Raw genomic sequence first — 21,696 nt, forward strand, 5'->3', positions numbered from 1 at the left:
TTTAATAGAAACCTGCAGGGATACCTTTTTTACACCAAAGGTTATGGAACAAGCTGCCAGAGGAGGTAGTTGAGGCAGGTACTATAGCAATGTTTAAGAAACATTTGGACAGGTATATGAATAGGATAGGTTTATAAGGATATTGGCCAAACACAAGCATTTGGGATTAGTGTAAATGGGACATGTTGTTCGGCGTGGGCAGGTTGGGTTGAAGGGCCTGTTTACTTGCTGTATGACTCAATGGCACAATGCTTTTATGTACGACTATGATTCTGTGACTCTAAGAACATGCAAGCATAAGAGTAGGGTTCGAGCAAGTTTCTTGATCAAATGGGCATTTTCTCTCAACTTTGGTTCAGAGTATCTCGCTGTTTCTCTTTCCACGAAGAGATGGGAGGCGCTGCCCTTTTCTGGTTTGTACCCGAACCTCCGATCAATCAGCCGACTGCACTCCCAAACTTTATCTTCTCCCTTGTCTTTGCGGGATATTGTGGCAGACACTCACCAGTGAGACGACGAGGATCCCAGTGAATTCTCTTTGCCTAATTCTTGCGGGTGGTGCTTAAAGCCACAGACCCGACCAGTAGGTATTCTTGCTCTCCAAGACCTGTTCTGTTTTGCTGCTTGGCTGAAATTGTGTCTGCAGCAAGACACAGCAGGTCACGGGAGATTATTGTAACCGTTCGCTGAATGCTACAGGGGTGTATTATTGAGACAGTGCTGGAGAAACTACACCAGGCAGCACAGTAGAACTGCTGCCTCACGGTGCCAGAGACCTTCTTTGTTTACCTGCCTTGGGTAGCTTACAACATTGATTCCTCGAACATTAGGAATGGCAAAACACTCCCCCTCCCTTCTTCCACCCTCATCCCCTGTTCTCCACCTGTACTATTTCCCCCCCCCCCCCTCAATATTTCTTCTTTGGCGTCACAATTCGCAGCTCTTCAACACATTTGTCTCACACGTTTGGTTTTAACCTCTGGCCTGAGCTCCAATGATCTGCCTGTGTCTACCTACCATCTCAGATGGACACAAAGTGCTGGAGTAACTCAGCGGATCAGGCAGCATCTCTGGAAAAGAATGGATAGATGACATTTCGGATCTGAACCATTCTTCAGCCTCGACTCAATGTCACCCATTCTTTTTCTCCAGAGATGCTGCCTGACCCGCTGAGTTACTCCAGCACTTTGTGTCGATCTTTAGTATAAACCAGCGTCTGCAGTTCCTTTCTACACGTTCTGCCGATCACCTGCCAGGCTTCGTCCTGCCCTTCCTCTCTCCCAGCTTCCCCCGTCCCTAAATCAGTCTGAAGAAGGGTCCCGACCCTGAAAAGGCACCTGTCCATGTACTCCAGAGATGGTGCCTGACCTGCTAAGTTACTCCAGCACTTTGTATCCCTTCCTGTGGTATCCGTCTGATAACATTTGCTTGAGTTGTGCATAATCTGTCCTTTCTTTAGGTTTAACAGGTGTACTGGTGATGATTCCACATCTGAACGCCGAGGGACGTGATCTTTATTCCTTAGTTGTTCCTCTTGGACTTTCAGGAGATTTAATTCACAGATCTCTATGTTTGAGTCCCTTGTATGTAAAGTTGTAAATTAATAATACACGTTTTGTGAAAGTGCGGTGTGTGTTTATTTGACGCACCCTACATCGAACTTGATCAAATTTAGATTATTGCTAAGCTGTAGCACAGGGGAGGCTTTTTTCCCACTGAGTCAGTACTGGGTCTCTGTATTCTCCCTAGTCTGAACATCCCTGTAACCTGAACATTCTGCTCTTTGAATCCTGCCTTCCCCTTTTGAAAACTACAATTACATTCTCGTGAGAGTAGAATTTAACAAAGATAACTGATCATCACAGTACTTGTCTATGGAGTGGTGTGGCAGTTAGAACTGCTGCCTCACAGAGCCAGAGACGCGGGTTCGATCCTGACCTTGAGTGCTGTCTATCTGGAGTTTGCACGTTCTCCCTGTGACTGTGTGTTTCCTCTGGGTGCTCCAGATTCCTCCCACGTCCCAAAAATGCAAGTTAATTGGCTTCTGTTGATTGCCCCCTAGTGTGTAGGGAGTGGATGAGAAGGTGGGTAAAATAGTAATAATATGAATGGGTGATTGGTGGTCGATATGGACTCAATGGGCTGAAGGGCCTGGTTTCATTCTGTATCTTTCAATCAATTGAGCAGTTTTAAGGCATTCACATCAAAAGTTACTGACGTTTTCTGCGGTGGTTGGGTATTCTAGTGTTTTTGGTGAACATGGATTCAGGTGAGTCTGTACCCAGAACTCATCCAGATACATCCCTCCTGACATCCACTTTGCTGCATCCACTTGTCCATCTGGTGACATTGGCACAGACAGGAACCTTTGCCTTTACCCCAGCAATACTTGCTGAGGAGATTCTATCTCGACAGGCAAAGGATAGATGGGGCATAAGCCTAGTTTGCAAAGAGAACTAAATAGGAGGTGACAGAGTTGGAGCAGCATTCCCCCAATTGAGAATTAGATGCATGTTTTACATAGATCATAAGAAATATGGCCAGACTCGGGCCATTTGGCGCATTGAGTCTGCTCCGTCATTCGATCATGGCTGATCTGTTTTTCCCTCTCAACCCCATCTCCTGCCTTCTCCCCGTAACCTTTGATGCTCTTACTAATCAAGAACCTATCAATCTCCGCTTCAAGTATACCAATGACTTGGCCTCCACCGCCATCTGTGGCAATGAAGTTCAGGGAAGATGGGGCTCGAGTTTGATTCAAAAGTTCAAAGGGAAAATATCACTCCAACCCAGAGACAATAAAGATAGTTCTCCAGAGGAGGGTGAATGTACATCACAGGCATCACATTTGAAGCTAATGTTTGTCCTGGGCCATTGTGGAATTGGGTATACAGACACGGCAGGAAGGTGGATGCCTTCTCAGGCAGTTTGATGAGAAATGTGGAGGAGATTAGAACTTTGTGAGGCATAAGAATCATGGGGTCGAGGAGCAGAATTAGGCATTCGGCCGATCAAGTCTACTCTGCCATTCATTCATGGCTGATCTATCTTTCCATCGCAACCCCTTCTCCTGCCTTCTCCCCATAACCCCTGACACCCTTACTAATCAAGAATCCTTCAATCTCCGACTTTAAAATATCGATTGACTTGGCCTCCACAGTTGCCCGTGGCAATGAATTCCACAGATTCACCATCCTCTGACTACAGAAATTTCCTCATCTCCTATGTAAACGTACGTCTTTTTATTCAGAGGCTATGGCCACTGGTCCTAGACACTGCTACTAGTGGAAACATCCTTTCCACATCCACTCTGTCCAAGCCTTTCACTATAAGGTAAGTTTAATTGAGGTCCCAAAAATATATAACTTTTTGAAATGAGATGGAGTGCAGCAGTCTGTTGGGCTGTTTGTTGTCATTCTGACATTCTTGTTTCCACTGTAGTACAGTCAGATAATGTACACTGTTATGCTACTCACTTCCCGCGATAAAACTTGTGTCTTGTGCTAAATTTGTCTCTTCCCTGTAGTATCTAAATCGAGGCTGTACCAGGTATTTTGCCAACAAGGAATCAGACAAGCAGATACTGCAGAATCGAAAGAGTCCAGAGGTAACATTCAAATTTTGCTTTGATCTACCTTTTTTCTCCTTGATCCATTTTTCTTCTCATGATGTAGTGTCACAAGCTGGTTAGGCACAGCAATTGGTCTGAACGGTTCCGATCAACACAAGAGAATCGGGCATGCAATGTCCAACTCTTTGAATGTAGAAGATTCTTCACTAGCAAAGTTTTAAGAGGGAATGAAAACTAGTTTTAGTTTTTGGGACGCCTTGAGTAATTCAGCGCGCAAATCGTTTTGTTAAAGATGATGTGGCGTCCTTGTAAAGTTAGACTCTCAAGTAATAAAGCAAAGCTTTCAGCGGAATGGGTCCACACACGTTGAGTCTTGGGTCTTTGTTTTGTAACGGTGTCCAAAGGATGTACAAGCAAAGCAGAGGAACGGCACTGAAGTTAGTCTTGCTTTAATTGAATTCTGTATTAGGCTCAAGGAACAGTGGCGTAGCAAAGTCAAAGTCAAAGTATCCTTTATTGTCATTCAGACCTTTCGGTCTGAACGAAATTTCGTGCCTGCAGTCATACACAGAATAAAAACAACAAAAACGCACAATAAACACAAATTTAACATCCACCACAGTGAGTTCACCAGGCACCTCCTCACTGTGATGAAAGGCAAAAGTCTTTGACTCTTCCCTCCTTATTCTCCCTCTGCGCTGAGGCGATCCAGGCCTCCGATGTTGTGACCCCACCGGGTGATGGTAAGCAAGTCCCGAGGCTGAAACCAAGCTCCGCGAACGGGCCGGTTCAAACTCCGCGGCCCGGGGTGGTCGAAGCTGCCGAAGCTGCCGCCCTCCAGTCCAGCGGACGAAGCTGTTGTTGCGGGAGCTCCGGAGAACAGGTCACCAACCTGTGACCTGCGAGCTCCTGACGATGTCGTCCACTGGGCCCGCGGCCGAGCCTCTGAAGTCGGGTCGCCACCGCCAGAACGCTGCCACAGCCCCGAAGTCGGGCCGCCGCCACCGCCAGAACGCTGCCACAGCTCCGAAGTCGGGCTGCCGCTGGAACGTCGGAACGCTGCCACAGCCCCAAGGCCGCCATTAGGCTTCAGCGCAGACGGGGACACGACAAGAAAAAGTCGCACCCCCCGAAGGAAGAGACTAAAACCATGTTTCTCCCACCCCCCCCCCACACTTACACAACCTAATAAACGAAATTTAACGAAAACAGACAAAAGAAAACAACAGCAAAACAACAGCAAAAAAAGAAAAAACAGACGGACTGCAGGCGAGGCGAGCCGCAGCTGCCAGGCAGCGCTGCCACTTCCGGTTGAGTTGCAGTAGAGTTGTTGACTTACAGCACCAGAAATCCTGATTAGATCCTGAGTGTTGTCTGTATGGAGTTTGCATATTCTCCATGTGACCGCGCGGTCTGGGTGCTCCGGTTTCCTCCCACGCTCCAAAGATCTGGGCCGGTGCAGACTCAGTGGGCTGAAGGGCCTGTTTCCGTGCTGTTTCTCTAAAGTAAAGTCGTTGAGGCAGGTACTACAATAATATTTAAACGACACTTGCCCAGGTACAGGATAGGAAAGGTTTGGAGGGATATGGGCCAAACACAGGCAGTTGGGACTAGTGTAGATGGGGCTTCTTGGCCGACATGTGCAAGTTGGTCCGAAGGGCATGTTTCCGTTCTGTTGCTTGCTTAAAGTCTAGGCCATTGAGCTGCAGAAACCTGGTCTGTTACTCAGTAAAATACTGGTTGATATCTTATCTTGGCACCACTTTCCTCCACTACCCTTTGAATCTCTAACAAAATCTTACATGAACACGTGGAGGGGCTCAATCTCCACACGGACCTTGAATAGAGAATTCCAAAGCTTCACTGCCTCTCGGGTGAAGAAACTTCTTGTATTTGTCCTGAACCCTTGTATTGGGAAATTTCATCCTGTTGTCCATCTCTCTCTTTCCCCTCTCCCATCAGGCAGAAGAAACAGAAAGCTTGAAAGGACCTCTCACAGATTAAAGCACAGCTTCCTCCTCGCTGTTATCAGACTCTTCAACAGACCTCCCATGTGCTACGGACGAATTCCCGTTCTTCCAACCTACCTCTTTGCAACCCGAGTACATTTCTTTTTCTTCTGCATTTTCTCTGTAGCTGTAACACTGTTTTCTGCACTTGCTTTCCTTTCTCTTTTTACACTGCCTGGTGTGTTTTTTTTCTTCTGCATAGCACACAAAACAAAGCTTTCCACTGTATCTCAATACACTTGATAATTGTAAACCAATCCTGACCTCCGGTGCTGTCTGTGTGGTGTTTGCACGTTCTCTCTGCGACCGCATGGGTTTCCTCCCTCATGCCAATGATGCGCAGGTCAGTAGATTAATTGGCTGCTGTAAATTGCCCCTCGTGAGTCAGTGAGGGTAGAATCGGGGTGGAGTTGATGGGAATGTGGGGAGAATAAAATGGTCTGTGGTTTTTTTTGTAGCCAAAAAGTTGTCCATATGCACATCATTCCTTGCTGTTGCTGTTGCTGTCTATGGTGATTTTTTGTCCTTTAGCCTGTCCAAGGGCCTGACTGCCTAATTTAATTAATACATTTTGCTTTTTAAACGTTAGCAATTTTTTTGCAATACTAACAATACTGAAATTAGAATAAACTAGCGTTTCATTTTTTAAGAGGTACCAGTGCACACTCTCACAAAAAAAAGTTTGTGACAGTACACGTCCACCACCAATTTTCCAGCAATCTTGGTTCCAGAGGCTTTCTGGATTATTTGTTTTGCCGGACCAAGAGAGGAGTCCAAAGGTATCTGACTGGTCTGCCGAGATACTGTCCAGCAAAGTCGGCTGCAGAAGTTGGCAATGGGAACTGACCTGCCGGCTCCGGCTGGGCTGAAGTTCCAGAGGGAGGAAATTCGATCCACTGTTTAGCCACGGATGTTCCGACGAGGTCAAGATTGGCCGCCTCATCCAGCCTAGATGCCACATTTTCGGGGTGAATTCCGGGTGGAACTTCAAGTGCGCCCTTCTGATTTTGTCTGGATTAAAGGAGGTGCTGGACCACCAGTTGCCGGGAAATCTCTGGTGGACCTGTATTAGAGGAGGAATAGTGTCTTAGGACGGGCGGTTGATAACATGGATTTAGTGGGCTGAAGGGCCTGATTCCATATACACCTCAAATACTGAAGACAAGTTTCACTTCAGGTTGATGATTGTATCTCAGAGGGGATTTTATCAGTTAGCTGTGTTTTCAGTAGACACAAGCAACGGCAGATGCTAACTTACAAAAAAAGGCACAAAGTACTGGAGGAACTCAACGGGTCAGGCAACCTCTCTTTGGAGAACATGGATAGGTGACGTTTCGGGTCGGGACCCTTCTTCAGATTCTGAATGATGAAATGTACAACCCGAAACACTGCCTATTCGCCTTCTCCAGAGATGTTGTTTGCCCCGCTGAATTACTCCAGCACTTCTTGTTTTTAGCTATGTATTCAGGTTTAGTTGACACCTTTTGACCTTTTGCAACCATCTGTCGCTGATCTGATCTCATCGTTATGAAGTTGGTAGCAACTCTCAACCAGTCCAGTTTAAATGGTATGAATCAATCTGAAATTGACCAGAGTGATTAAAATCAAATCATCTTGTTTTCTTTCCCTTTTTTATTTCATATAATATCAGGAAGAAGAGGTGATCAGTGTTTCTTTTTTCTCTATTGTATTTGAAGTTTGTATGATGTAACCATCCGTCAGTAATTGGGTTCCGGAGGGTTGCATCATTCCTATGTGGTGTGAGCAGTGGTAGTTGCATGCACTAGTACTTGCACTGAAATCATTGTGCTTCTTTGTGTTTAGTTTAAGCAAACAAGGGACATTGGTAGATTCTTAAAGGTGTTTTCTTTTTGACTGGGTTTCTTTATTCAGTGGTGGTTAGTATTGATGTTAGATAGTGTTGGTGGAATTGGGCAAACTGGGTGGACAAATAACAACTCTGCATGTCCCTATTATTTTGTTTTTGGGTGGGACGGCAGAGCTGCCGCATCACGGCGCGGGAGACCCGGGTTCGATCCTGACCTCGGGTGCTGTCTTTGCGGAGTTTGCACATTCTCACTGTGGCCATGGCACATTCTCACTGTGGCCATGGCACAGTGGCACATCGGTAGAGTTGCTGCCTCACAGCGCCAGAGACCCGGGTTCGATCCTGACCTCGGATGCTGTCTGTGTGCACAGTTTGTAAGTTCTCCCTGTGACCGCGTGGATTTTCTCCAGGTGCTCCAGTTTCCTCCCACACTCAAAAGATGTGCAGGTTTGTAGGTTAATTGGCTTCTGTAAATTACCCTCTAGTGTGTTGGATGCGAAAGTGGGATAATATAGAACTAATGTGAATGCGTGATCGATGGTGGTGTGGACTTAGTGGGCCGAATGGCTTGTTTCCATGCTCTACCTAAAACCAAAGATAGGCACAAAAAGCTGGAGTAACTCAGTGGGACAGGCAGCATTTCTGGAGAGAAGGAATGGGTGGCATTTCGGGTTGAAATCCTTCTTCAGACTGGTTAGGGATAAGGGAAGAGATATAGACTGTGTCCCCCTGGTCCTTACCTTCCACCCCATCAGCCGTCGCATACAACACATACAACACCTCCAACGGGATCCCACCACGAGCCACATTTTCCCATCTCCACCCCTTTCCGCCTTCCGCAGAGACCGTTCCCTTCGCAACTCCCTGGTTAACTCATCCTTTCCCACCCAAACCTCCCCTCCCCAGGTACCTTCCCTTGCAACATCGGCGAGACCAAACGCAGACTGGGTGATCATTTCGCGGAACACCTTCTTCCAGCCCGTGTGAACCAACCAGATCTCCCGGTTGCTGGACACTTTAATTCCCCTTCCCATTCCTACACAGACCTTTCTGTCCTTGAGGCTAATGCAAATTGGAGGAACAACACCTCATATTTTGCTTGGGCAGCTTACAGCCCAGTGGTAGGAATATTGATTTCTCTCACTTTAGGTAGCCCTGGTATTCCCTCTCTCTCTCTATCCCTCCTGCACCAAAGTCACACTAGCTTCTCATTATCACCCTACAAACCAAAGATCTTATAGCAGACTCTGCTATAGGATCTTTGCTACAAACAGTTTACAATGGCTTGTTTCCCTTATCATTGTTACTTTCTTGCATATCTTTTTGGAAATAATTGATTATGTTAATCCATCTCAGGTGTGTTATGTTACAGAGGAGAGGAGAGGAGTCTGAAGAAGGTTCTCGACCCGGAATGTCACCCATACCTTCTCTCCAGAGATGCTGCCTGTCCCGCTGAGTTACTCCAGCTTTTTGTGTCTATCTTTGGTTTAAACCTACATCTGCAGTTCCCTCTTACACTCTACCTAAAACCATTAGGGTTTTGTCCTATATACCAATGGGTGTAGGTCAATTGGTTTCTGTCAATTGTCCTTAGTGTGTGAATATAAGTGGTAGAACTTGCAGGGAGTTGATGGGAATGTGGAGGCAATAGAATGGGGTTCATATACTTGGGTGCTTGACATTCAGTGCGGACTCAGTGTCCGAAGGGCCTGATTCCGTGCTATTTGACATTATAAACCTATTTTTAAAACGTATTTTAGATAGTCTCAGTGTTACAATGAGGCCGATTAGTGAGACCGTAAACAGATTTGTCCCACTGTTTCAATTGCAATGTCTTAGGGCGGTGCAGCGTTAGAGTTGCTGCCTTTCAGCGCCGGAGACCTGGGTTCGTTCCTGAGTACGGGTGCTGTGTGTGCGGAGTTTGTACGTTCTCCTCATGACCACATTCCAAAGATGTACAGGTTTGTAGGTTAATTGGCTTTGGTAAAAATTGGAATTTGTCCCTAATGTGTAGTGGTTGGGGCAGGTACTGTAACAGCATTGAAAAGATACTTGGACGGGTGCATGAAGAGAAAAGGTTTAGAGGGATATGGGCCAAACACGGGCAAACATGAGGCACTGAGCTATAGGCAAAGGTTGAGCAGGCTAGGACCTATTCGTTGGAGCACAGGAGGTTGAGGGATGATCTTATGTATCGTGTAGAAATCATGAGAGGAATTGATAGGCTAAATGCACAGAGTCTTTGGCTCAGAGTAGGGGAATCGAGAACCAGAGGAGTTATGTTTAAGGTGAGGGGGCAAAGATTTAACGGGTACTTGAGGGGTAACGTTTTTTACACAAAGGGTGATGGGTGTATGGAACAGGGTGCTGGAGGAGGTAGTTGAGGCAGGTACTATTGTAACATTTAAGAAATATTTTTGTCCCATAGTGATAGTGGGAGAAATGGGTGTGCATCCAAGTGGGGTGAAAAAGGGGTGGGTGGTTGTTGATTCACCCCACTTGGATGCACCTCACTAAGGTGAGGGGTACACTGTACGATTCAATGAACATTAAATTAATGTAGAAACGAGGAACTGCAGAATTTGGTTTACAGAAAAAGACACAAAGTACTGGAGTTACTCAGCTGGTCAGGCAGCATCACTGGAGAACATGGATAAATATCGTTTTGGATCGCGACCCTTCTTCAGACTGGTTGCAACCCGAAACGTCACCTTTCCATATTCTCCAGAGATGCTGCCTGACCCGCTGAGTTACTCGTGCAATTTGTGTCTTTTTTTAAAAACATTAAATGAATGTTCTCCAGAGATGCTGCCTGACCTGCTGAGTTACTCTAGCATTTTGTCTCAATTTTTCAACATTAAATGTATGTTCTTCAGAGATGCTGCGTGGCCGGCTGAGTTACTCCAGCACTTTGTGTTTTTTGCTACTCGTTGGAGGATTTATATTGCAGGCACCTATTTTACTACTGTTTTCTTACAAACATTCCTCAAATATAACGCCACCCACATTGCTTCTTTAGGTCGAGCAGAAGGCATGCAGGGACAGATACTCAGTTATGATATTTAACACTGAGAGCAAACAAAGTAGTGCTTGCGGGAGGGGTTGTTAAGATGAAGCTGACAGTCGCAGAAGTAAATTCAAAAAACAAAGGTTGCCCTTTGTACAAGATCATGACAGGAATAGATAGGGTTAATGCACAGAGTATTTTACTGGAGTGGAGGTATCAAGAACCAGAGGACATACATTTAAAGTGAGGGGGGAAAAATTTAATAGGAATCTTAGGTGCAACTTTTATTTACACAAAGGATGGTGAGTGTATGGAATGAGCTGCCAGAGGAGGTAGCTGAGGCAGGTACTATTTCAACGCTTAAGAAACATTTAGACAGGGACATGATTAGGACAGGTTACCTGTGTGGAGTTTGCATCCTGTGACCGCGTGGGTTTTCTCAGTGTAATCCGGTTTCCTCCCACATCCCACAAACGTCTGGGTTTAGAGGTTAATTGGCCCTCTGTAAATTGCCCTATAGTGTGTAGGGAGTGGCTGAGAAAGTAGGATAACATAGAATTTGTGTGAACAAGTGATCGTTGGTTGACGTGAATTCACAAGGCCAAAGGGCTTGTTTCCATGCAGTATCTTTCAGTCAAAAACCTTCCTGATGGGGTCTGGGGATGCGTAAATACTGGATGCCAATCATGAAGATGAGGTAGCAAAGAATGGGAAGTTCTCCAAATGTTGGAGGGCATGCAAGGTATCATGGAATAGAGGAGGTGGTGACATGATAGCATTGAGGTATGGGGAGATAGGTTAGTAGGATATGAGCGGGCAGGAACATTGGGTCTACTAAAATGTGAGCACAGGACAAGGATTCATTGGTGCAGATGCAGTGTTCTAGGAAGTCAAATCACAGAGGCCCAGGGTGAGGGATGCAGTGACTGTGGTGCTAAGGGAGATTGTGACCAACATCTACAAAACATCTTCAACTGTGAAGAGTAATGCTGAACATTGCATTCAGTGCAATTCAGAAAGTATTCACACCCCTTCACTTTTTCCATATTTTGTTACGTTACGGCCTTATTTTAAAATGGATTCAATTCTTTTTTTTTATCATCAATCCACACACAATACCCCAGAATGAAGAAGCAAAAACAGGTGTTTAGAAATTTTTGCAAAGTAATTAAAAATAAATAACTGAAATATCACATTTACATAAGTATTCAGACCCGTTGCTATGACACTCAAAATTGAGGTTAGGTTCATCCTGTTTCTATTGATTATCTTTGAGATGTTTCTACAACTTGATTAGAGTTCACAAGTGGTAAATTAAATTGATTGGACATGATTTGGAAAGGCACACACCTGTCTATGTAAGGTCTCACAGTTGACAGTGCATGTCAGAGCAAAAAACAAGCCATGAAGACAAAGGAATTGTCAGTAGACCTCCGAGACAGGATTGTGTCGAGACACAGATCTGGGGAAGGGTATAAAACAATTTCTGCAGCATTGCAGGTCCTGAAGAGACAGTGGCCTCCGTCATTCTTAAATGGAAGAATTTTGGAACCACCAGGTCTCATCAGAGAGCTGGCCGCCTGGCCAAACTGATCAATCAGGGGTAGAAGGGCCTTGGTCAGGGAGGTGACCAAGAACTCGATGGTCACTCTGATTGAGCTCCAGAGTTCCCCTGTGGAGATGGGAGAACCTTCGAGAAGGACAACTATATCTGCAGCACTCCACCAATCAGGCCTTTGTGGTAGAGTGGCCAGATGGAAGCCACTTCTCAGTAAAAGGCACAGTACAGCCCGCTTGGAGTTTGTCAAAAGGCACCTAAAGGATTCTCAGACCATGAGAAACAGGATTCTCTGGTCTGATGAAACCAAGATTGGACTCCTTGGCCTGAATGCCAACGTCACATCTGGATGGAAACAGGCACCGCTCGTCACGGTGAAGCACGGTGGTGGCAGCATCATGCTGTGGAGATGTTTTTCAGCGGCAGGAACTGGGAGACTAGTCAGGATCGAGGGAAAGATGAACGGAGCAAAGTACAGAGAGATCCTTGATGAAAACCTGCTCCAGAGCATTTTGGACCTCAGACTGGGGCGGAGGTTCACCTTCCAACAGGACAATGACCCTAAGCACACAGCCAAGACAATGCATGAGTGGCTTCGTGACAAATTTGTGAATGTCCTTGAGTGGCCCAGCCAGAGCCCGGACTTGAACCCGATCGAACATCTCTGGAGGGATCTGGAAATAGCTGTGCATCGACGCTCCCCATCCAACCTGACAGAGCTTGAGAGGATCTGCAGAGAAGAATGGGAGAAATTACCCAAATACAGGTGTGCCAAGCTTGTAGCGTCATACCCAAGAAGACTTGAGGCTATAATCTCTGCCAAAGGTGCCTCAACAAAGTACTGAGTAAATGGTCTGAATACTTATGTAAATGTGATATTTCAGTTATTTCTTTTTAATTACTTTGCAAACATTTCTAAACACCTGTTTTTGCTTTTTTATTATGGGGTATTGTGTGTAGATTGATGATAAAAAAAAATTAATTAATCCATTTTAGAATAATGCTGTAACATAACAAAATGTGGAAAAGGTGAAGTGATCTGAATCCTTTATGAATGCACTGTAAGTATATATACTAGTACGAGAAACTGAGGATGCTGATTTCTACAGGTATTAGTAATAATTAATTAATTTATTCATAATTAATGCTGATTAGTATGGGCGTCAGAGGTTATTGGGAGAAGGCAGGAGATTGGGGTTGAGAGGGAAAGATAGATTGGCCATGATTGAATGGTGGAGTAGGCTTGATGGGCCGAATGGATGAATTCTGCTCCTAGAACTTATTAACTCATACCGAAGATAGACACACAGCAACTTAGCGGGTCAGACAGCATCTCTGAAGAAAAATGATGGGTGACATTTTGGGTCGGGACCCTTCTTCATACTTTCATCTCACCAGTTTCCAGCTGTCTCAGCTGCTCCTGAGGATATGAGCTGTTAAAGCAGTGACAATTTCCTTGCCACCAATGATAGACAATCACAGGACATAAGTTTAAGGTGAAGGGGGAAATATTTAATAGAAACATAGAATAATAGGTGCAGGAGTAAACCCTTTGGCCCTTCGAGCTATCATCGCCATTCAATATGATCATGGCTGATCAGTACCCCGTTCCTGCTTTTTCCCCATATCCCTTGATTCCTTGAGCCCTAAGAGTAAAATTTAACTCCCTCTTGAAAACAGGAATCTGAGAGGTAAACATTTCACACAAAGGGTGTTGGGTGTATGGAACAAGCTACCAGAGGAGGTAGTTGAGGCAGGTACTTTTGCAACGTTTAAGCGACAATCAGACAGGTATATGGATAGGACAGATTTAGATGGATATGGGCCAAATGCAGGCAGATGGGGCTACTGTAGATGTGAAATGTTGTTCTGTGTAGGCAAGTTGGGCGGAAGGACCTGTTTTCATGCTGTATGACTTTATTATGGATTAATTGTGTGATGGCTTGCAGAAAGGACAAAGGAGTGGATGGGAAAGATGGATGCCACCTTCTGGAATCCACGGTGCAATAGAACAAACAATTTGTTTTGTCAACTGAGCTAAGACTGGACATTACAATAGCTCAAAGCAGAGGGAATGGATGTAGAAAGGAACTGCCGATGCTGCTTTATACCGAAGATTGACACAAGATGCTGGAGAAAAAGGATGGGTGATGTTTCAGATCGGGACCGTCTTCAGACTGAAATATCTTTCACCCATCCTTATTCTCTAGCCTGAGCCGTTGAGTTACACCCAACACTCTGTATCTATCTTCAGAGGAAATGGATAGTTGGTAATCACAAATAACATGCTTTCAAGAGTACAGTTGACAAGAGTCAGATTGCTTATGATACGTGGAAGGCACCAATGAGGACCACCTGCAATTGTAATATGCATTTGGAAAGCACCCATTTTTTGTTGGTGGTTTTTTGCATGAGAGGTTGATGTGTTAGTGTTGCATGTATGTTATCGTTGCTTTTACCTTTGCTGACTGTGCCTGTTAGCTTTTCCCTGAATGTGTCTTTGATGTATTTGGACTTCTGCTGACTCTTGCCTTCCCCCTCGCTGTGTTCCCCCCCAGTGCCTCAAGGAAGGCTCCATGAAGGACCCATTGCTGGATGACCACGGGGATTTTAACCGCATGTGCGTGGCCATGAAGAAGATCGGCCTGGGCGACATTGAGAAGTTTGACCTGTTCCGTGTGGTCGCCGGGGTTCTGCACCTCGGCAACGTAGACTTCGAAGAAGCGGGAAGCACCTCGGGTAGGGAGGCCGTTTGTATCTCGGGTGGGTGGCCAGTGGTGCTGCTGGGCCTCAGCTTGTATGTTAACCAGGTGGAGCAGCAGGTAGAGCTGCTGCCTCGCAACGTCAGAGACCCGGGTTCGATCCTGACCTTGGGCGCTGTCTACATGGAGTTTGCACATTCTCCCTGTGACCACATGGGCTTCCTCCGTGTGCTCCAGTTCCCTCCCACATCCCAAATACATGCGGGCTTGTAGGTTAATTGTCCTCTGTAAGTTGCCCTCGGGGTGTAAGGAGTAGATGAGAAAGTGAGAACGGTGGGAAAGAATAATCGATGGCAGTGCAGGCCAAAGGGCTCATTTCCATGCCTGCATTAATCTGCATTGTTCCATTCCCTTGACTTTCTAAAAGCCTATTAAACACTATGATTGTATCTATTTCCACCACCGTCCCGATCAGCATGTTCCAGGCACTCACCATTCTTTGTGTAAAAAAACCTGTACACAAATTTTTTAAACTTTGTCCCTCTCGCCTTTTTAAATAACTGCACATGACTCGTATCCCTCCATTCCCTGAATATCCGTTTGCCGATCTAAAAGCCTCTTAAACACGCTAATCTTATCTGCCACTTCCACCCTGGGGAAAAAGGTTCTGACTGTCTATCCTATCTGTGCCTCTCATAATTTCATATTCCTCTGCCAGGTCTCTGTTCAACCCCCTCTGTTCCACAGAAAACAATCCAAGCCTGTCCAACTCCCTCCATGTCGCTAATGCCCTCTAATCCAGGCAACATTCCGGTAAACCTCCTCTGCACCTTCTCAAAATCCTCCAAATCCCTCCTGTAATGGGGTGATTAGAACTGCACACAATAGAAACATAGCTCCCCGCACGCTGCTCTGTTGTATGAATGCACCCCGCAACACCTGCTGTGTTGTATGAACCCATGACTCGATGAGAAACGAATGGCAAAAACACCTGAAGGACTGTCACCTTCCCCCGATGTGTCGGTGAGTGGTCGAATGGGGCTCAGGTGGGAAATTGATGTGAATGCAGGCAGAAATGAAATTGAGGTAAATGAGTTGACGGCTGGCTCAGTGGGCTGAAGGGCCTGTTTCCGCCCTTTGGGACATTTTCACCAGGTGTGTGCGCTGCCATATTTGTAAAGATTGCTTGTCTAATGTACTTTTTTAAACTCAATGAACCCGAGTTTTGGGATTTTTCAATATATAGGCTGACGGTTAGTACATTTCTCACCCCTATTTATTCATCGTTCGGCAGACTATATTTCGGGGATCTCGCCTCACACCTGTATCATTGGCCACGTTATCCTATCCTGCACTGTTTTATCCGTGACTGCGGATGGTAGCGAACGACCCCAAAGGATATTCCCCTGCGTGTTGGCAACGTTTTGCAATTGCTTTATTTTTCACATAAAGGCGATTTATTTTTAAGAGTGGGTGTGGATCCATTCATTTTCAAATAATCTTATTCAAACAAGAGATGGACACAAAAAGCTGGAGTAACTCAGCGGGTCAGACAGCATCTCCGGAGAAAAAGAATAAGCGACGCTTGGGGCCGAGACTCTTTTTTGCAGCGATGCTGCATGACCCGCTGAGCTACTCCAGCTTTTTGTGCCTGTCTTTGGTGTAAACCACCATCTGCAGTTCCTTCCTACACTTATTCAAACAGGAATGCATTCACTCACCTTTTATTACTCACCTTTTTTTTTCTGCCCAGCTGGCGAGTTAACTCAACGGGTCACAGATTCTGGATAAAAGGAATCAGTGACGTTTGAAGGAAGGAAGTTTGGAAGGAAGGAATTGTAGATGCTAGTGTAAACCAAAGATAGATACAAAATGCTTGAGTAACTCCACGGGCCAGGCAACATCTCTTGAGAAAAGAAGTAGGTGACGTTTCGGGACGGGACCCTTCTTCAGGCTAAGACCCAGGCCTGAAGAACAATCTCGACCCAGGTTGGCAAAAGAATAAATCAGGGAAGGTAGTGCATCCGTGGATAACAAGGGAAATCAGGGATAGTATCAAAACAAAAGATGAAGCATACAAATTAGCCAGAAAAAGCAGCCTACCAGAGGACTGGGGGAAATTCAGAGTCCAACAGAGGAGGAAAATGGGATTAATTAGGAAAGGGAAAATAGATTATGAAAGAAAACTGGCAGGGAACATAAAAACTGACTGCAAAAGTTTTTATAGATATGTGAAGAGAAAAAGATTAGTTAAAACAAATGTAGGTCCCTTGCAGTCAGAAACAGGCGAATTGATCATGGGGAACAAGGACATGACAGACCAATTGAATAACTACTTTGGTTCAGTCTTCACTAAGGAAGACATGAATAATCTGCCAGAAATAGCAGGGGACCGGGAGTCAAATGAGATGGAACTGAGTGAAATCCAGGTTAGCCGAGGTGGTGTTAGGTAAATTGAATGGATTAAAGGCCGATAAATCCCCAGGGCCAGATAGGCTGCATCCCAGAGTACTTAAGGAAGTAGCTTTAGATTCTGGGGTGGTTCCTGAGGATTGGAATAGTGGATGCATTAAAAAGGGAGGGAGAGAGAAAACGGGGAATTACAGACCAGTTAGTCTAACATCGGTAGTGGGGAAACTGCTAGAGTCAGTTATTAAAGATGGGATAGCAGCACATTTGGAAAGTGGTGAAATCATTGGACAAAGTCAGCATGGATTTATGAACAGTAAATCATGTCTGACGAATCTTATAGAATTTTTTGAGGATGTAACTAGTAGTGTGGATAAGGGAGAACCAGTGGACGTGTTATATCTGGACTTCCAGAAGGCTTTCAACAAGGTCCCACATAAGAGATTAGTATACAAACTTAAAGCACACGGCATTGGGGGTTCAGTATTGATGTGGATAGAGAACTGGCTGGCAAACAGGAAGCAAAGAGTAGGAGTAAACGGGTCCTTTTCACAATGGCAGGCAGTGACTAGTGGGGTACCGCAAGGCTCAGTGCTGGAACCCCAGCTATTTACAATATATATTAATGATTTGGACGAGGGAATTGAATGCAACATCTCCCAAGTTTGCGGATGACACGAAGCTGGGGGGCAGTGTTAGCTGTGAGGAGGATGCTAGGAGGCTGCAAGGTGACTTGGATAGGCTGGGTGAGTGGGCAAATGCATGGCAGATGCACTATAATGTGGATAAATGTGAGGTTATCCACTTTGGTGGCAAAAACAGGAAAGTAGACTATTATTTGAATGATGGCCGATTAGGAAAAGGGGAGATGCAACGAGACCTGGGTGTCCTGGTACACCAGTCATTGAAAGTAGGCATGCAGGTGCAGCAGGCAGTGAAGAAAGCAAAAGGTATGTTAGCATTCATAGCAAAAGGATTTGAGTATAGGAGCAGGGAGTTTCTACTGCAGTTGTACAGGGTCTTGGTGAGACCACACCTGGAGTATTGCGTACAGTTTTGGTCTCCTAATGTGAGGAAAGACATTCTGGTCTGCTCTTGTTGGGAGGATGGTTCAGTTGCCTGATAACATCTGTGAAGAAACTATCCCTGAATCTGGCGGTGAGCATTTTCACACTTCTGTACCTTTTGCCTGATGGGAGAGGGGAGAAGAGGGAGTGACTGGGGTGTGACTTGTCCTTGATTATGGTGGTGGCTGTGCCGAGGCAGCGCGAGATATTAATGGAGCTATGGAGGGGTGGTTGGTTTGTGTGATGGTCTGGGTTGCGTCCATAATTCTATGATCATGAAGTTGACGAGAATTGACTGCTATTGGTTCTAACTTATGACTGCGCCTGTTTGGAATGAATGACTATGACTGTATCTCTCAGTGATTTGTGTGGTAGTTTGCATAGTTGCTTTGACCGAATGGTGAGACTCGTTCCTTTGAGGCAGCTGATTGTGAATTCCAGTCTCACTCCAGAGATTTAAACAGCACGATCTGGCATAATACTTCAATAGATAAAGTGCTGCGTGTGTCCTGGTTGAAACTGTTAACAGGTGGCAATGGAAACTTGCTTAGTTAGCACTAGCTGAGGATCTTCAGTCCAACAGTTTAAGGATAAGTTAAGGTCACAGTTTAAGGATAAGGATGAAAACATTTTTCACACAGAGTGGTGAATCTCTGGAATTCTCAGCCACAGAAGGTAGTTGAGGCCAGTTCATTGGCTATTTTTAAGAGGGAGTTAGATGTGGCCCTTGTGGCTAAATGGATCAGGAGGTATGGAGAGAAAGCAGGTACAGGATATTGAGTTGGATGATCAGCCATGATCATATTGAATGGCGGTGCAGGCTCGAAGGGCCAAATGGCCTTCTCCTGCACCTATTTTCTATGTTTCTATGTAACAGTGGAAGAAGCTTTGTTGCCTTTGGATAGAATATCTCGAGTACAGTCATAGTGCCACATAAAACCCAGTCCATTCTGCCCTACTCTAAGCAACCTGCAGTCCTCTCACAATAATTTATTATTGAAGGCTTGTACTCAACCCACTTCATAAGATCACAGTGGCCCAGCGATCGAGTTACTGCCTTACAGCAGCAGAGACCCGGGTTCAATCCTGACTACGGGTGCTGTCTGTCAGGAGTTTGTATATTCTCGTGGGTTTTCTCCGGGTGTTCTGGTTTCATCCCACACTCCAAAGACCAATAGCTTTGTAGTTTAATTGGCTTTGATAAAGATTGTAAATTGTCCCTGGTGTGTAGGCTAGTGCTCGTCAACGGGGATCATTGGTCGGCGCGGACTCGGTGGGCCGAAGGGCCTGTTTCCGTACTGTATCTAAACTAATATCATGAGGCATAGGAGCAGAATTAGGCCATTCCGTCCATCAAGTCTACTCCATTCAATCATGGCTGACCCCGGGCTGATCAGGGACAGTTCCTGCCCAGCTGTTATCAGGCAACTGAACCATCCTATCACCAACTAGAGAGCGGCCCTCATCTACCATCTACCTCATTGGGGACCCTTGGACTATCTTTAATCGGACTCTACTGGACTTTATCTTGCATCAAACGTTATTCTCTTTGTCATGTATCTGTACACTGCGGATCCCTTGGCAGTAATGATGTACACTCTTTCCGCTGACTGGTTAGCACACAACAAAAGCTTTTCATTGTACCTCGTGACAAACTAAACTACAAACGATTTGTAGAGTTTGTTTCCTACATGTTGTCATTCCTGAGCTAGCCCAGCTGACTATGTTATCTGTGCAGGTGGGTGCGTCCTGAAGAATAAATCGAGTCAGTCGCTGGATTACTGTGCAGAGCTTCTGGGACTGGACAGCGATGATTTACGGGTCAGTCTGACCACTCGAGTAATGTTGACCACTGCAGGGGGAGCCAAAGGCACGGTCATTAAGTAAGTAATCTCCACGCTGCACAACCTCTGTGGGATCCATCAGCTTCGCATCGGTTTTCTTTTCTTGCGATTGTGTAGTTTTAGTTTTAGAGTTACAGCGAGGAAATAGGCCCTTCATCCAACCGAGTCCACGGCAACCAGCAGTCACCCATACACCCATTCTGCCCTGCACACCAGGGACAATGTACAGAGACCAATTAATCTACAAACTTGCATGCCTTTGGAATACGAGAGGAAACCGGAGCACTCGGAGAAAACCCATGTGGTCACAGGGAGAAGGTGCAAACTCCACAAAGACAGCAACAGTTGTCAGGATCAAACCCAGGTCTCTGGCGCTGTGAGTCAGCAACTCTTACCGCTGCGCTGCTTTTACACAATGACGGCAGCTGTGAGTATTCATATACATCAGTCCACCAGCATATCTGGTTACTTATCTGAAGGAAGCAAATATGCTGACTGTTCCTTAATATCCCGGAAACACTCGGAGAAACAAAGAAATGCAGATGCTGGTTTACGAAAAAAGACACAAAATGTGGGAGTAACTCAGCGGGTCAGGCAGCTTCACTTGAGAACAATGATAGGCGATGTTTTCAGACTGATTTTGGTGGGAGGGAGATAAACTGAACGGGAGGTGGGGGCAGGACAAAGCCTGGCAAGTGATAAGTGGATATAGGTGATGGGGATTTTTGATAAGCGGATAGTTGGACAAAGGCCAGAGATGAAACGACTCCCTCAGTTGTATCCATTTGCCAGCCTTTGTGCCACCCCACCACCTCTCCAGATTTCTTCCCCCTATTTCCCGTCCCAAAACGTTGCCTTCACTCGCTCCACAGATGCTGCCTGACCCGCTGATCTTCCCCCAGCACCAGTTTTGCTCAAGATTCCAGCACCTGCAGTTCCTCCTGTCTCCACTGGGTGCCTGCGTTGAGCTTTCTCAAAGAATAACAAGACAGATATTTGAAATCCAAGGAGAAGTTATTTTGTTCAGGAATAATTATATGTCGTGAGGCTGGGATACAGCTGCAGAAACCAGCCACACCATTTCAAATCGATTGCTTTAAGTATCACTTGTAATTACTCAAAAGGCACGTATTGAAGTTAAATAATTACTTTGTTCAGGAATTACTTACTTGCTAGTCACAGTCTAATAAACAACCTTAATGTAAACATAAAGTATGTCATCATGAACAAAATATATTTATTTTTCAATAAATGGTAATATATTGGTCATTGTCAAAGTCATTTTTATGGTTCAAAAACCACGGATCATCTTTATTATAAGAAATTAATGTGGCATGAAATTTGTAGAGAGGGTAGAACTCAACATTCAAGGGATTAGACATTTAGAGGGTTTTGGCTGCAGGGAGAGTTTGGATAAACTTGCATTGTTTTCTCAAGAACATTGTAGGCTGAGTGGAGACTCTTTTTGTTTAGTTTAGAGATATAGCACGGAAGCACGTCATTCGGTCCACCGAGTCCATGCCGACCAGCGATCACCTTGCACACTAACACTATCCTACACGCTAGGGACAATTTACAGAAGCCAAAACATGCACATCTTTTGAGAAGCATGGGGAAGAGTCCCGACCCGAAACATCACCCTTCCATGTTCTCCAGAGATGCAGCCTGACCCGCTTAGTTACCCCAATACTATGTGTCTAT

The 21,696-nt window shown here is 45.4% G+C and overlaps 1 protein-coding gene across 1 annotated transcript in view; it reads left to right on the forward strand.

Moving 5' to 3' along the window:
• Positions 1–21,696, forward strand: part of myo6a (myosin VIa) — a 173,374-nt gene that overhangs the window by 103,086 nt on the left and 48,592 nt on the right. Inside the window, 3 exon segments of the mRNA XM_055639474.1 lie at positions 3,527–3,607; positions 14,532–14,712; positions 19,890–20,034. Coding sequence (XP_055495449.1) covers positions 3,527–3,607; positions 14,532–14,712; positions 19,890–20,034 — 407 coding nt within the window.

The sequence above is a fragment of the Leucoraja erinacea genome, chromosome 8 (genome assembly GCF_028641065.1).
Source record: "Leucoraja erinacea ecotype New England chromosome 8, Leri_hhj_1, whole genome shotgun sequence".
Taxonomy (NCBI): Eukaryota; Metazoa; Chordata; class Chondrichthyes; order Rajiformes; family Rajidae; genus Leucoraja; species Leucoraja erinaceus.